The 15139-nt window shown below is 39.0% G+C and overlaps 1 protein-coding gene across 6 annotated transcripts in view; it reads right to left on the bottom strand.

Moving 5' to 3' along the window:
* The window catches only part of AFF2 (ALF transcription elongation factor 2), a 333925-nt gene that overhangs the window by 20118 nt on the left and 298668 nt on the right, over nucleotides 1–15139 (bottom strand). For all 6 annotated transcript variants that reach the window (XM_065077475.1, XM_065077476.1, XM_065077479.1 and 3 more), the window contains exons 13-18: nucleotides 11176–11410; nucleotides 8711–8850; nucleotides 8095–8158; nucleotides 4558–4694; nucleotides 1518–1589; nucleotides 1067–1160 (exon numbers count right to left, since the gene is read on the bottom strand). In XM_065077475.1, coding sequence (XP_064933547.1) covers nucleotides 1067–1160; nucleotides 1518–1589; nucleotides 4558–4694; nucleotides 8095–8158; nucleotides 8711–8850; nucleotides 11176–11410 — 742 coding nt within the window. The remainder of the gene's footprint in view (nucleotides 1–1066; nucleotides 1161–1517; nucleotides 1590–4557; nucleotides 4695–8094; nucleotides 8159–8710; nucleotides 8851–11175; nucleotides 11411–15139) is intronic.

Below are 15139 nucleotides of genomic sequence, written 5' to 3'. Positions count from 1 at the left end.
CCCTGACTGAAAACGCTGTTGAGTACAACAAGGGCACTCCTAAGGGCTCCAGAAGAGCCTCAATTTAAGCAGGAGATCAGGAGTAACATTACTGAAGTTAACAGAGGGACACACACACACACACAGGACACTGGGGATGTCAGGACTAAGTGGTGGTTGTCAGCGTGATAGTTGTGGGGCTTTACAGCAGAAGGATCATTTTGGCACCATTTACACGAAAATATTAAAACTGCAGTGTTAAACATTTTACCAGTTTGCAGTACTAATATGTCAAAGCCTGGAACAAATTCACAGAGGCTGAAAAAAACCCAACAAAAAAAGACTGATGGGCTGACAAACCAGTATAATTACATAATTACAGAATAATATGTAGTAATAAAGCACAAGAATTAATGTGTGCTTCAAACAGCATTAACCAATAAAATATAAACATCAAAACCTTGGCAGAGCTGAAGAAACATTCTGTTTCGCTATTAATTTAGGAATGGTGAGGACTTGTCATTGTTACAACGGGTAAACAGCATTTGACAAGGTAAAGGAAAACATCATCGAGTCATGACAATCAGCTGATTCCACTCCATTCAAGGTAACGGCAATCTTTCAACATGTGGATAAGGCAATTTGAAGTTCCACAGAAATAAAAGGAGAAATCTCTGAATGTGCAATAAGGTTGAGCAAACATCATCGAATTTAAAATCTAAATTTAATGAACTAAAGCCTAAATAATTGCTTTATTATGGTTCATTGGAGGTCAGTTCATAGCCACCTGCATAATGAAATCTTGAAAGAATCAGTTTCCTTTAGAGAAACTTGTATAAACACTACATGGTGTTGAGAATAATGTTATTTTAGTAGAATTACTGAGTATGGTCCTTTGAATCGAGTGACTAATCCAAAAATCCCCCAAATCACTTCTGTCCCCACCCCCCGACAGTCATCCTGTCTGCATTTCCCAGGGGAGAGGTTAAACGTGGGACTTTTAAGTACTGCAGTTATACTTGTGAGAGCTCTCAGTGCTGGTATGAATTTCATTTCATATCAATAAATTAAATGGAATAAAGATTACCTTAAAATATTCCATCAGAGATCTGGAGTACTTCATAGCATGGTCCTTCTTTAGTTTAAACATTCTCAAGTAGAGAAGTGATAAGCATCGGTAGCTGTGGTAATTAGGAAAGGATTATGTTAATTCCATTGCTTAATGAAACCTATAGACTGTGAAAAAAAATATGCTGACCTATATTTTGCAGTTTCTGTTCTAAGGTTAGATTTTGAAATGTAAGCAAATGGAGAAAGGAAAAAAAAGTGGTCAAAAGCATTAAAATCCCATCTTGATAAGAGTATAAATTAGAAGAATAAATGTTTAGTCAGCTGCTGAAGAAATCCATTAGTTATCCTTTAATAGTTTAATGGAAAACAAGAATAATGATCTTCTGTAAGCTGCTTAAGTAATTCAGTACTTTTAAAGTCCTCCTTAAGATTTTAGCTGCTTGTCTCATTGTCGCAAGGGGACTTACCATAAAACTGCTAATTTCTTGTCCCCTTCTGTGGCAGAAGAGCCTGTGAAATTCTTGAGTCTCATTGCATACCTTGTCAGAAAGGTGGGGAGAGAAGAAACTGAGAGTTAAGGTGTTTCCAGGAATACAAGTGACACTTTGAAAAATAACAGCCGCACATAGGTATTCTTCTCCAACTGCAATAGTTAGTGACCACATTGTTCTATAACGATTAGATCAATGTAAAATTCAACAGAAAGAACCACTTAAAATCTGAAGGGCTAAAGTAAATCATAAACCCATTTTCTGGGCCAACAAGGAGAACTATTCTTGGGCATATTAATTTATCATAGCCAGCCATCATCCTGAGTCCTGCAAACATCGTGATGAGCATTGGGCAGAAGCATAAAATCCTGGCCCTGTATGTACTGAAGAGCAGAGTAATATATAACCAGGTTTTACATACACTACTTCGGGCTTGAATAATACCTTCAACACCCTTCTCATAAATGCTTCCTCAGAGCTTTTAATATATTTTATATAGAAAACAGTTTTAAATACAGGAAAGGTCTTGTTCACAGCTTTTCAAATTCTTCGGTCCATTAATTTATGAGTCTTGTGTACTTTGTCTTCCCTCTCTATTTAATTGCTTCTGTCCAGCATTTGGGTGATCAAAATTGAGTATTCCTACCTCCTCTTTTTTTTTTTCTTTTAACTAAGCATACTCCATTCCATGCATTTAGCCTCTTGAAAATCAATTCATCGCATAAAATCATTGTTCTGAGCCCTAATGCAATTTCACAGGTACTTGTGTTAGAATAAGTAATAGGGTTCAGCGTTGCGTAAGAAAGTTTTAAGGTATCCAGGCAGTCCTGATGAGTTCTCATTTACACGGAGGTAATGGAGTGCAGGCAGTGCTGCTCTTGCTCTGCCTTCCTCCCACCACCCTCATCATCTTCCTGCAGCTGTAGTCCACCACCTAATGGGCTCCTTCCATGTCCTATCGCACCTGCTCTCTGGTATCGGTGTTCCAGTCATACTGAATGAAACCGATCAAACACAAAGATATATGTCTCTTTGGGATTATCAGTATTACGTCAGGGATTTTAGCATTACCATCAACTTAAAACACCTTGCCTGGTCAGATCTGATATTCCCAATATCTTTGACACTTCACTTGCTTTCACAAATTGGTGTCTGATGAAGATACTCGGGGAAAACAAATACAAAAAGGAAAAATGGTGCCTCTGATGAAAGGAGGAGTAAAAATAAGAAATACCTCCTTCTATTTCTTATCTCACAGTAAAAATCTATGTTAACATTAGGCGCTACATTGAGAAAGCGTGTGTGCACGGGTGCATACTTGTTTTGTACATTCAGCACCCACAAGAATTGTGTATTTGTCCATGGAGTTTACTGAACTTGCACCAACCTGCTGCTCACCCGGGCAACCACCTTTCTCCATGTGTGACCATCAACAGCAATTAAACAGGCAAATCAGTCTCTCATTGGCTGCCTGTAAGGTGCTGTACACGAACTTGTAAATTAAGCTCTACCTTTGATGGCAGGTGGTGGAATTAATCTCACCCAACTTTAGCTATTTAGAAATTGGAGATCTACTGTAATAAAGCCCTCCAGATTCTTCTATAGCCAAACGCAGTTCAAAAAGCAATCCAAAAGCAGTTCAGTTGCTGCTTCCATGCCAAGGTCTATCTATCATGTGGCCTGTGGCTCTTGAATGAGTGAACATTTTTGGTCCATCCACTTGTGAACTGACTGTTGGACTGAGGAACAACATTTTCAACTGTGACAGGTCGTTTTCTTAAAACGTAAAAATAAATGCAGGCTCCTGTGAAGAAGCAGTCACTTCTTTAAAGGTTTCTTTAAATACAATTTATCATCATTTTTGTGTTGACTAATCTCTTTAGATTTTCTTCTTCTCTTTATGAAGTGTAAAATGTAAAAACATGTATTTAATTATTTAACAGGCATATTATTTACCTGAGAGTAAAGCTTCTTAAGATTTGATATATTTTATTATGTAAATACCCACTTATTCAATGTGTAAAACATGCATTATTTTTGGCAGTCCCTAATAGTGAATCGGGCACATTAAAATCTTTCAGGTTAAAAGCCCAACGTTTGTCATATTAAAACACAAACATTTAGGGCCTCATTTGCCTCCTTTTCTTTCCCTTGTGTAAACTGCCAGTAATTACACTGACATTAATGGTGATATTCCCAGTATACACTGGGGAAAGCAAAGGTGCATCACAGTGAAGAGGAAAAATCCTGTTGTTCTACTTACAGGTAAATTTAATCCTGTTTCATTTAACTTTGATAATTTGCACAAGCAAAGCAAACAAGCCCTTAGTTACTCAGGAGACTGTTATTTCTACAGAGGCAACACTATGAAACAGCTATAGGGAACAGCAACAGATTTAAAAATAATAATTCAGACATTTTATTAATAAGTAAAGGCTCTTTCATTCATATTCTCATCTATGAGTCTACAAAACTGTATTAAAACCGATTCAGCTGGTTCACATTCCTTTAGCATTTAAAAATATACTTTTAAAATACAATACATGCAGAATGCTTCCTCTCTGGCTATGATCTCATGTGTCAATTTCACCTTTTTTTTTTTAACAGCCAAGTTATAAACCTCTAAAACCAGGGTTTGTAATATAAATCCTGATAGACTCACTTTAATGTTTTGAATTATAAAAGTACACCTTTTAAAAGACAAGTGTCATTGCCAAACAGTGAAATTACTATACTTTACTTCCACCCACTACATTTCAATTTTAATTTTATGAATATTGCAAATTATAACACTCACATTATAACCTCTAAAGGGGATAATTTATAAAAGCAGTGTCCATCAATTATAAATTTTCCATGACATTAATAAAATGGCAAGAACTAATTATGATGACTTCTGAGATGAAGATGCCTTGGACAAATCATTAATACGTCGAAATGGTATTTTTTAAAACATAGCAGGTTCTAATTATGACTGAAATGAGATTATGAAAATGATCACAGAAAGGACATTAACCTGATGAGTTCCACAGTCTCTGAGTACATGGTGTATGGAGATTTAGCTTCTAATGGATCTCGCTCCATAGCATTCCCACACTCGATGAAGGAGAGGGCAGCATCAGCATAATTCACTGCTTTGCCGAACTTCTCCAGCTGAAATGAGAATGAAAATCCTTCAGCTTTAAATTCTAGGTAAATAGATCATAATACAAAGCAACACTAGCATTAGGATGAGAGCAAAGTGATGTTGGTACTTAAGAATTAATTTATACAGTAATAAAGGCAGGGTTTACATTTTTACCAAATATTTTCAGGTTGTATATAGCTGGACAGGCCACAGAGGAAAGTCAATGTATGTCTTTTGGCATGCATGGATTTACACAGGCAACGAGGGACACTAAGCATGTTTGAACAAATCCACATTGCTCCTCAATATATGAACTAGGTTTGAATGTCACTATGCAAGGGCTAAGTAACAACTCCATGGCAGCTGTCAGATGTCACATTCTGTGTTAACCATTGACCAAACAGAAAAATAATCTCATCACTTATGTGGTGACTGAAAGAGTAGAAAGAAAAAAAAAAAAAAAAAAAGAGAAAATATAGCACTGCTAAATATTTTATTTTACTAGGATTTTATTGCAAAAGGTTTTAGCCCTCATAATGGTTGTGATTAAACTGACTTAGACATACTGATTTCTTTTTTTATGTGTAATGAATATTATATATGACATTTTTATAGTAAGTATTTTATAACAGTATTTAACATTTTCAATTTTTGATAGCTAGATATGAGAATTCTACTAATGTGGCATTTGATATAAGAGATCCTATGTACTTTAAATAATTTTAAAATTTCTTTCTATGTCTCTATCAAAATATTTTTGATGCATCTGCATATGTTTTCCACTCACAAAATGGAAGCCTATCCTAGCAACATGTTAAGCAGAATGTTTAGTATTCATCTAAGGTAACAGTATATTTGCTCTTGAGGCTTCTTCTAAGCAATCCTCATACCAAGCTCCCTCTGCATACCTTTAATTTCAAGTTCTGATCTTGTGCACTACTGATGTACAAAGCCTTTGTATAACGGACAGGTATTACTTGAATGATCACAAAATGGGAAATATTTCTAAATGTTTTCTCTCTATTCCAATAGCCACTTCTCAGCATATTCTTAAAATTCCTTGCCTTGAGTCTTCTGAAACAACTTCTGTGGTATAAAAAAGGAATCTGTCTGCAATTGGGTTTAGTAGAGACACACAGGTTTGAACCAGAAATGGGATCCGATCCTGCCCTTTGCTTGACGCTGACTCTAGTGGAGTGGGTGGAATTACTCCAGCTCATCACAGCTTGGAAGAAACCAGAGTAAGGTCTCCAAGATCTCTTCCATATGCTGCAGTCGGTTGCCAGTGCAGCAGCCCATCCAAATTAGTTGATTCTTTACTGCTGTCCCAGACATGGACAGGTTTTCATGGGGTCACTCCCATAGAACACAAAATGCCCCGTCCTTCACTAGAAATCTGTTTTCTGTACAAGCTCAGGAACAGCATTGCCACAAATCTCATTAACATTTGCTGACACATTTTGAGGTCACATGCCATTATCTTTCCAGCCACTGCAACACATCTTTCTGTGCCGTGTGTGCTTTGTCATGTCAGCACCAAGTAACCAGAAGCAATTGTTTCCATAGGACAACTAACACTACGGGATTTCACAGTAAATGTGTTACACGGCAATAATTTGCGTGCAGCTGTATTGGGTGGAAAAAAAAGTTGACACCCAAATACCAGAAAGAAAAAGCAGATACTTTGTTTGTGGGTATTTATGTCTGCCAACAAGTTGTACCGTGGCAGATGGCCTCACACTCCCATAAGAGCACTTGGGGTGTCAAACTGTGGGTGACAGGCAGGGTCTGCCTGCAGGCAGCAGCATGATGTGATGTGCCTGCTCCTCTTAGTTCCGCTTGAGAAACAGCCCGGACTCCGCAAGGCATCGTCAAAGGTAAGAGGATGGGAGACAGGTCAACACTTTCTGAGTGAATCAGGCCGTGGAGGGCAGAGGATTGACATGGCATGTTGAGATCATCAGGAGCCTGACCCTGTAAATATTTGCTAGCGTGGAGCAGGCATCTCTGTGCCAGAACCATGTGTATTTTCTTTAAAGGTCAATCAGCGGTGGGAGATGTTGTCAGTCTGCTCCTGCCAGCCTCTCCTGCCTGCAGATGTCAAGCTTCTGGCTGAACATGCTCTGCTGAGCTGGGCTGCAGGAATCGGCACAGGCCACCTCCCGTAGACGGGCAGGTCGGGAGGGACGGCTGCTAACTCAGTGACAGCCATGCAGCTGCCAAAAACCTCAACCCACCCCCCACAGAAAACACACTTGGCAACACATTGCCCCAAGTCATAAGGGAGGTTGGAGAGCTGAAGCAGGCAGCTTGACCTGTCGACCTTCCTTCAGCTCCCCAACAGCAGAGGGAATGGCATTCTGGTTGTTGTTGTTGTTGTTTTTAAACATAGCATGTGATTGTCTTGGGGTTTTTTTCTTTTGGACAAACACTTATTTGCAAGGACAAAATCCCTGCTGCGAAATGCTATAATATGCATGCAAAAACCCCACAAACAATAAAGTGAGAGGTGAATAATCACCCAGTTTTTCTTCAGTTGTGACTTTGAGGGGTGAAGCAAATGGCCACACTCCACCTCAGACATCTCAGCTTAAATAAATAGAGAAGTCAAGTTCCACTAGGCCTGCCTAAATGAGCTGCTGTTTTGTACTCCAGGTAGCATACAGGAGCAAAGTCCCCCCCTGCAAAGCAAATGGGTATTAAAGGCACTTCAGGGCTAGCAAGAGCTTCGATTAAACAAACAATGATAATCTGTCAGATTGAGTAGTTTTATCCAAATCAAAACACTTTGTAAAATTACATCAATCGTACTGGAGCTCCACTTGGAGTAAAGTGAGAGAAAAAGCTTTCCCAGAACTGAAGTACCTTATTGCAAGATTTTTTTTTGGGAAAAAGTGTGTTGAGTCTCTATTTATCAGCCTAAAAGCATGCAATAAAAATGAGTGTACTATTTAAAAATCAATTGTTGCAAATTTTAAACAATTGGATTGTAAATACCAAACAGTTTTACCACAAGGTAATGGAGTGGAGGGTGATTTGCCTTTCTTAACTTTCTGTTACAGAATATTTCAACACTTTTGTTTTAAACTCAAAGTGAATAGGAAAACAAATTTCAAATACACATCATCTTTCATGAAATTATCTTATATCCTTCATAAACAGCATGACTGTTGCTCCTTCTTGGAAAAGACACCAGCTATTGTAAGGAGCTTCTTTTTTCATGAACTAGTTTTTAAATGCTAGAAATGGTGCTAAGGGTTTGACTTGTTGTGGACAGTGTGTTTATGGAGTACAATTTAAAGCATGCTTTAGTCAATAGCAGGGTTCCTCTTTGCTTCTTAGCCTTTAGCTGACATTTAGGATGTACATTTTTGTAACACCCAGCTCCACAGGGGAAAGAGACAAAAAAAACCTGTGACCACCTACCAATGCATCTGCTTTATGCTTTAGCTTCTTAGCCTCTTGCATGTAATAATCTGCATTGTGAAGCCTAAAGAGACAAAATCAATTAGTCTTTGTGTTTATACAGTTGGAGAAACATTGTTTGAGAAAATTGCTGAGTGCTTCCAAGAACAATTTCAACATACACGCACACTTATCTCTTTAAATTTTAACCTGGTATTAATCTGAAGCTGCTGTATGCATAGATATGATGGGTGACCAAAATGTAAAACAACCAGCTGTAGAAACTGGCTACCCAAAGGACCCATTAATGTGTGCTGAACAGAGGAAAAGCAAAAATATTTTAAACTAATTAAGTATAAGAAGTTTCCATTAGAAGAGCTAAAATAAAAAAAAAATGAAGAAGAATTACTGTGAACCAACTTTCATGATCTGAAAACATTTATCAACAGAGTCTTCATTAATCAGTGACAAAAGTTCATTTGTAAAGATTAAAACGGTGTGTGCCTTTGTGCAGCGCTACGCACACAGGTGCCCGATGTCGGCATCGTAATCAGAGATACTCTCACTGCGAGCTCTGCTTGCATAAAAATCCCCACTATATAACACGCAGCTAGCACAGAGATCCAATAATACTTACATATCATCAAATGTTATTTTGGGTCTTCTGGGCTCAGAATTCCCATTGGAAAGCGTTGGCATTGCAGACCAGATGTCTGTTTCTAGATGGCTGGTGTCAAGAAGAGTGTTGGCTGTTGGTGTATTGTGAGATTCTTCCTCCTAGAAAAAGAGGACTATTATCAACTCTTTGTAGTTCAAAGAGAGACCTTCCAACAATATAAGTGCTCACATTCACCATTCCCCCCAAAAAAAACCCATAAAACCCAGACAAACTAAAGGCTAAGGCCCAAAGTAGCACTCAGATACACCCAGCTACATCCAGGTTACCTCACAAAACCACCCTTCCATCCTTTAGAACATAAACCTATTATAATAGATTAACCTGCACTCATTAACTTACACTCTGAGGTGAAGTCAGCCAGGATACCACAGTGTTATGGACTAGAGATGTGGGTTAAAGCAAGGCTGAGGAAATCTAATGCAGAAGGGGTGGATGTAAACTCAACTCCATTCAAGGTGTATGACACTAATGTAACCTTTTTTTTTTTTCTTTATTATTATTAGCTAACCCTAAGGTGTCTGAAAAGCCTGCTTGGATTTCAGCAAGGAAAGGTTTCCTCAGCCTTGCTGCACAGAACAGGGAGCAGAATGGAAAGGAGAAGGCAGGAGCTGTGACTTTGCATTGAACAAAACCAGAAGCACAACAGAAGCATTTAAATCAGGCAATTGCAACTTGTAGGCTAGGTCCACAACCAGATAAACTAAATTACAGATGAAGCAACGAACTAGGGAAAGAAGTCTAACATATTTTAGAAGACAAATAGTTCATGTATCAGGATAATAGATAAACCAAGGATAAATCTGACTAGAAACGCTAGGATTGAGAGGAAGTACCCCTGCTGTTTACATAGCATTGTTTATTTGCTGACATATGCAGTTCATTTTGGCATTGATTTCAGTTGAAGGCATGTGTATTACTCTCGCAGCTTGAAGTGACACAATGATATCAGAAAGCAACAGGGATGAATGAATAAGGTGAAGTGATTTGTCACCTATGATCCAATGCAACTTGTGAGTTTTACTATTACAGTGCAGGGTAACAACCTCTCACAAAGCGGTGAACTGTGAAAAACTGGGCTATGCATGTCCTTTTCCGTGGCAGAATTTTCTTCTTGTCTTTTAATTTTGACAGTGATAGCAAGATACAGTTTTATACTAAATAATACGTTTGAAACTCTAGAGGGAGGACTATTTTTAAAAATGGGCCAAAACCCTGAAGTTTCCCTGTTTAACCCAAAGGACAATGATAAACTGATCTGAAATGTTACTACTTTTTAAGTGAATTTGTTAGGCAGCTTCTAGTCTTGGCTCTTTTTTATGTATTATATTTTCAAAAACCCATCTGAATCTGGTGAAAAGCAAGCAAGAAAGAATTGTCTATGTGGAAACCACTAATGGGGAGATGGCCCTAATAGAATTATTTTTTTTCTTTCCTGTTTAGTTTAGGTTGCAATATTCAGTATAACTGCAGTGCTTCATTCTTGCTGAGAATTTGGGGTAATTATTCAGGTGATAGATACCAAAACTCTTTAATTTTCAAAATGTGTGTGTTGTAGCTACAGAGTTAAGAGGCTGATTGCAGCTAGTTGGTGGCTGCAAAGTCAGGGACTGGGTTTTTCAGGGAGTGATACACAATACCAGGTAGATGCCTAATTCCGACCTAAAACCAGGACTTGCAAGAGTTGCTGTCGTGGTTTAACCCCAGACATCAACTCAGCCCCATGCAGCTGCTCGCTCACTCTCCCCCTGTGCAATATGGGAGAGAATCAGGAGAGTAAAAGTAAGAAAACTCCTGAGTTTAGATAAAGACAGTTTAGCAGGTAAAGCAAAAGCCACACACGCAAGTGAAGCACAACAAGGGATTCATTCACTGCTTCCCATGGGCAGGCAGGTGTTCAGCCAATCCCAGGAGAGCAGGACTCCGTCACACGTAACTGTTACTTGGGAAGACAAAATGCTACCAGTCTGAAGGTTCCCCCTTTCCTTCTTCTTCCCCCCAGATATATACAGAGCATGACATCATATGGTATGGAATAAGCCTTTGGCCATTCTGGGTCAGCTGTCCTGGCTGTGTCGCCTCCCAGCTGCTTGTGCACCTGCAGCTTTCTTGCTGAATAGTCCTTGTCTTGCTATAAACATTGCTTGGCAACAACGAAAACATCAGCGTATTATCAACATTCTTCTCATTTGAAATCCAAAACACAGCACTATACCAGCTACTAGGAAGAAAACTAATTCTACCCCAGATGAAATCAGGATAGTTGCTCATGCCTGGCCCTGCAAAGATCCACTCCTCACTGCTCTTGAGTGGGGCTACATAAGCATTTAAAAATAGATACTGGAAAAAAAAAAATCGAATAGAATACAGCTAAGTTACTTTTATTTTATCTTGTTCACTTCCAGCAACAGAGGTCGGTTACTTACACAGATTCCTTTGGGGTTAGAAGAGGGTTTATTTTCATTCTTTCTGTGTTTAGAAACAGAGGAGGAAGAGCTGCTGGTCTGAGAGGTGTTTGTGATGTTGGTCTCTTGGCTGAAGGAGCTGTTGTCACTGCTGTGCCGCTGGTGCACATGCTCGTCCAAGAGGGGGGATAATGGAGGAGGGAACAGCTTCTCTTCTCTTTTCTTTGCCACCTTCTTCACTGAGCTACTGCTGCTCCTGGGACACAAGTAACAACCAGTTGCATTTCAAGAACCTTGGTTAATCCTCCATAGCACAAAGCTCTATATTTTATTTACTGAGAAGCCATCTCTACCCTCAAATATGTCCTGCAGCCCCCGCGTCCTAGGAGCTAAGTCAAAAGGTGACAGGCAGTGAAAACAGAACAGCCACCTCTGCTTTTTCAATGGCTGCAGAAACCTCCTCCTTTGGAGGATGACTTCCAGTGCATTAGTACAAATTGTACTCAATTTAAATGCTAATTTGAGTCAGTCTTCATTTGAGAGGTCACAGAGGTTCTGACTCAGCAAAGTGCTGGGAAGTTTTATGCATGGGGTTAGTTCCTTTCATATCAAGTATGACTATTTCTGTGTTTAAGCATCTTTTTAAGAGGTGGATTAGGGCCCACATAAGCAACCTTGGCAAGAAAACATAATAGCACATGGCAAGTGAACAACAACAAAATCATAACAACTGCAAAATGATAACCATAACAATAACAAGATAATAATTATTTGACCTCTAGAATAAAAACAATGTTCAACACTATATTAAAATGATACCTAGTAGCTGGCAAAAGCCCTTGAGCAAATATTGGTTGATGAATTGAACGTGATTCAGAAAATGAATGTGGTTTTGACATGAAAGCTCAAGTAATATGATAATCTATTGTCTGTTTTATGTACAGAAATTGTTAGCTGGCTAGAAACGGCAGCTGCGAGACACATTAAAACAAAAAAAGATGCTAGAACTTTCTCCCCTCAAATCCATCAAGAAAGAAAAAACAAACCAAACACCCCACTGTCTGTTTAACATGTTAATCTACTCATAGATTTTTATTTATGTACTGTCCTAGCTCAGTCAATGAAGATAACCTGAATTTTAATCTTTTGTTAGACATCTAATACTGCGCTACATGATCATTTACATTTCATGATTATTGACTAAAATTTCAATAACAAATTAAGTCAACAAGAATTTATGTTTTGTTCCCAGGCACCTTCAGTCAGTGTCAGGAATTATAGATCTACTTTGCCTTAAAGTAACCAGGGAAAGAGAAGGCAACCCAAGCTTCCTTACTCCTCATTCTGGAGCTCACTCTCATTCCAGTCTGGTCTTTTTTACAGTTTCACCAACAGTATCAATATCTACAACAGCTCTGGTCATTTCCCTACTCTAGACCTTTTGCGATGCAAAAATAGTTTAGCCTATCTGTGAAATCACAGAGTGAAATCAACCCAAATCCCCGTGTTTCAGGTTTTATAGCTTTTCTACTCAAAGCTACTTTAATTTGACCGAAGCAGAGTTAAAAATGTCTTATCTGAAACTCTCTCATATTAAGGATCATCACACCGAAGAAATAAAATGAGCACAGAATTCATATTCCCTTACAGCAGGACTGCTATGGATGCTGTCCTGCTCAAAAAGCAGGTGGGCCTGAAGAAAAATCAAAGGAAAGCAACCAGGTTGGAAGAGACCAGCAGTTCTCTGAGGAGACTGATTTTATGCACATGTGCTCCTGCAACATGTCCACCAAAAAGTTCCCACTCAAAGCCCCATTAGTTAGCTTTCTTACACCCAAAAGGCATTTTTGAACTCAGACAAGTTACCATAGCTATAGCACAGTAATACTCTGAACCTTTTCCAGAGGAATGTTTTCCAAAGGAGACTAAGCACTATCCCAAGAAAACATGCATGTGTTACCAGACTGTACAGAGTCAAAGCACAAACAATTAATGAAACACCCAGGAGCAGAATCCAAACCTCCTGTCATGCGGTCCTGCACAGGGAACCCTGAACATGCACATGTGGGAGCAAAGAGCAAAGTCCTTCTCTGTGCTCCTGTGCACGGAAGCATGTGGAGCATTTCTTTCTCCTTGGTACGGCTTTGCAAAGGGAAGAGCAACCAATTCTGGCAAATCTATCTCAAAAGAAGAAAAACTGAATGTGAGCCATTGGCCAAGTCCCCATTAGGATCTAACCCTGCAGCACTAGTGACGCTCCTCAGCACATCTGTGGCTATTGCCAGGGCTAATGCAAGGCTCTGTCTTTGCACATGGGGAAATTTAAGGCAAGTGTAAAGCAATCAAAGCAACATTTCTCAGCTGCTACATGAAGGTGGAGAGATTAAGAGAGTAGTACAAGAAAAAATTAAGAAGGCTGCAGGTACCATGGTTAAAATTTCACTACTTAAAACTAGTTAATTTCATCTTTGGGCTCAAATATAAGATGGGGCAAAACATGATATAGGTGTAATTACCCAGTTCTGGCACATAAATCATTCTGTAGGTGGGAAGACTTAACCACAAAGGAAAATTCACCTGAGAGTTTTTGGTTGGTGTTTTTTTGTTTTCTTGTTGTTGTTGTTTTCTCTATAACTCAAACTAGAAAACCTCACCAATGCTTTAAGGTTATCATTAGTGGTGGTGTTTTTTTGGTGTTCTTTTCTTTTTTTTTTTTTTTTGTTTATTTCCCCTATTGCCCACATAATCCTATGCATTTTGGAGGAATTGTGCTGAAAATTTATTTAGCAATGTTACCTCCCTCAGATTTAAGCCAAAGCATTTCTGTTAACAATAACCTCCATGAAATAGGTTGTTACCAGCAGTTAACCAGATTGTCACTTTGCTTTGGGCTGTTAATGGGCTAAGAAACTGGTCTTTGATTGCAGTAATCGCTAATTTTGAGTGAATTTATTGCAATAATTACCAGGACTCAATGGTCTAATTTGCTGACATGATTGTTATTTAAACTATATTTAAAATCTAGGGAGAAACACAATCAAAAAGCAAGGAAAAAACAAGCAGAACTGATGGTCTTGTGGCTGCAGGGTTTAATCTTTGTGTCTGAAAAGGCCAATTATCAATAAATGAGAAGGATCCCCATCTGCTTTTTTCAGCCTGGTTTCTTTTAGGGCAGAAAGCAAGCAAGCAGGCAACAAGAGGTCAGTGTGTGAAGGAGAGAGAATTTCCATCTACCCTCACATTTCAGGCTGCCTTTCTTCGCCCTTCCTTTCTCCACTCCTTGTGGTATCTCTGGCCTATTAGTGAGACAAAGCCATTGTCTGTACCAGTCACTTGGCTTTCCTTGGCCTCTCCTCTCCCTGTCCACAATGAAATGCTGCACATTGATGGTGTATTTGCTTTTCTGCAGGGGGTTAGCAGGGAAAGGTCACTCCTGCATTAGCTTGGACCATATGGCAGCAACTGAATGATGCTGAAGTCATTGTCATAGATGTAGAAAGCTGCCTCCACCATGAACAAAGCCCAGTGAATGCTGTTGTGGCTACCCAAGGGATTGGCTAATATATGTTGCGAAGTACAGGTGCATCTTTAACTAAAGGTCAAGCAAAAGTGAACAGGAAATCTTGAAAAGCAGGCTGAAATGCTTGCCTCAGACAGACTTCTAGCGTGCCTGTTAGACGGCAGGCCTGTTTCACTGGTATGAGTCTAGTTTGAAATTCAGACTTACAGTTTGCACCAGCAAATAACTCCCTGTGTTGTTACAAACTGCCAACTGTTGGCAAATAGTGCTCTGTCTGGACTGGGTTCACCCATCAGGTCTTCAGATATAACTGGTATTCAGCAGCCCATACAATTAATGCTTAAATAAAAATTGGTCTGGCAAGCAAATAAATACATAAAAAATCCTCTCCTGCAAAGTGGGCAGCTGATCTGACAAAAATGTAGCCTAACAGCAGTGTTTCAAGGTACTATGAATTACTTGAAC

Source organism: Columba livia, chromosome 12 (assembly GCF_036013475.1).
Source record: "Columba livia isolate bColLiv1 breed racing homer chromosome 12, bColLiv1.pat.W.v2, whole genome shotgun sequence".
NCBI lineage: Eukaryota > Metazoa > Chordata > Aves > Columbiformes > Columbidae > Columba > Columba livia.
Note: the sequence above shows the minus strand (reverse complement) of the source record. Positions and strands in the feature narration are given on the sequence as shown.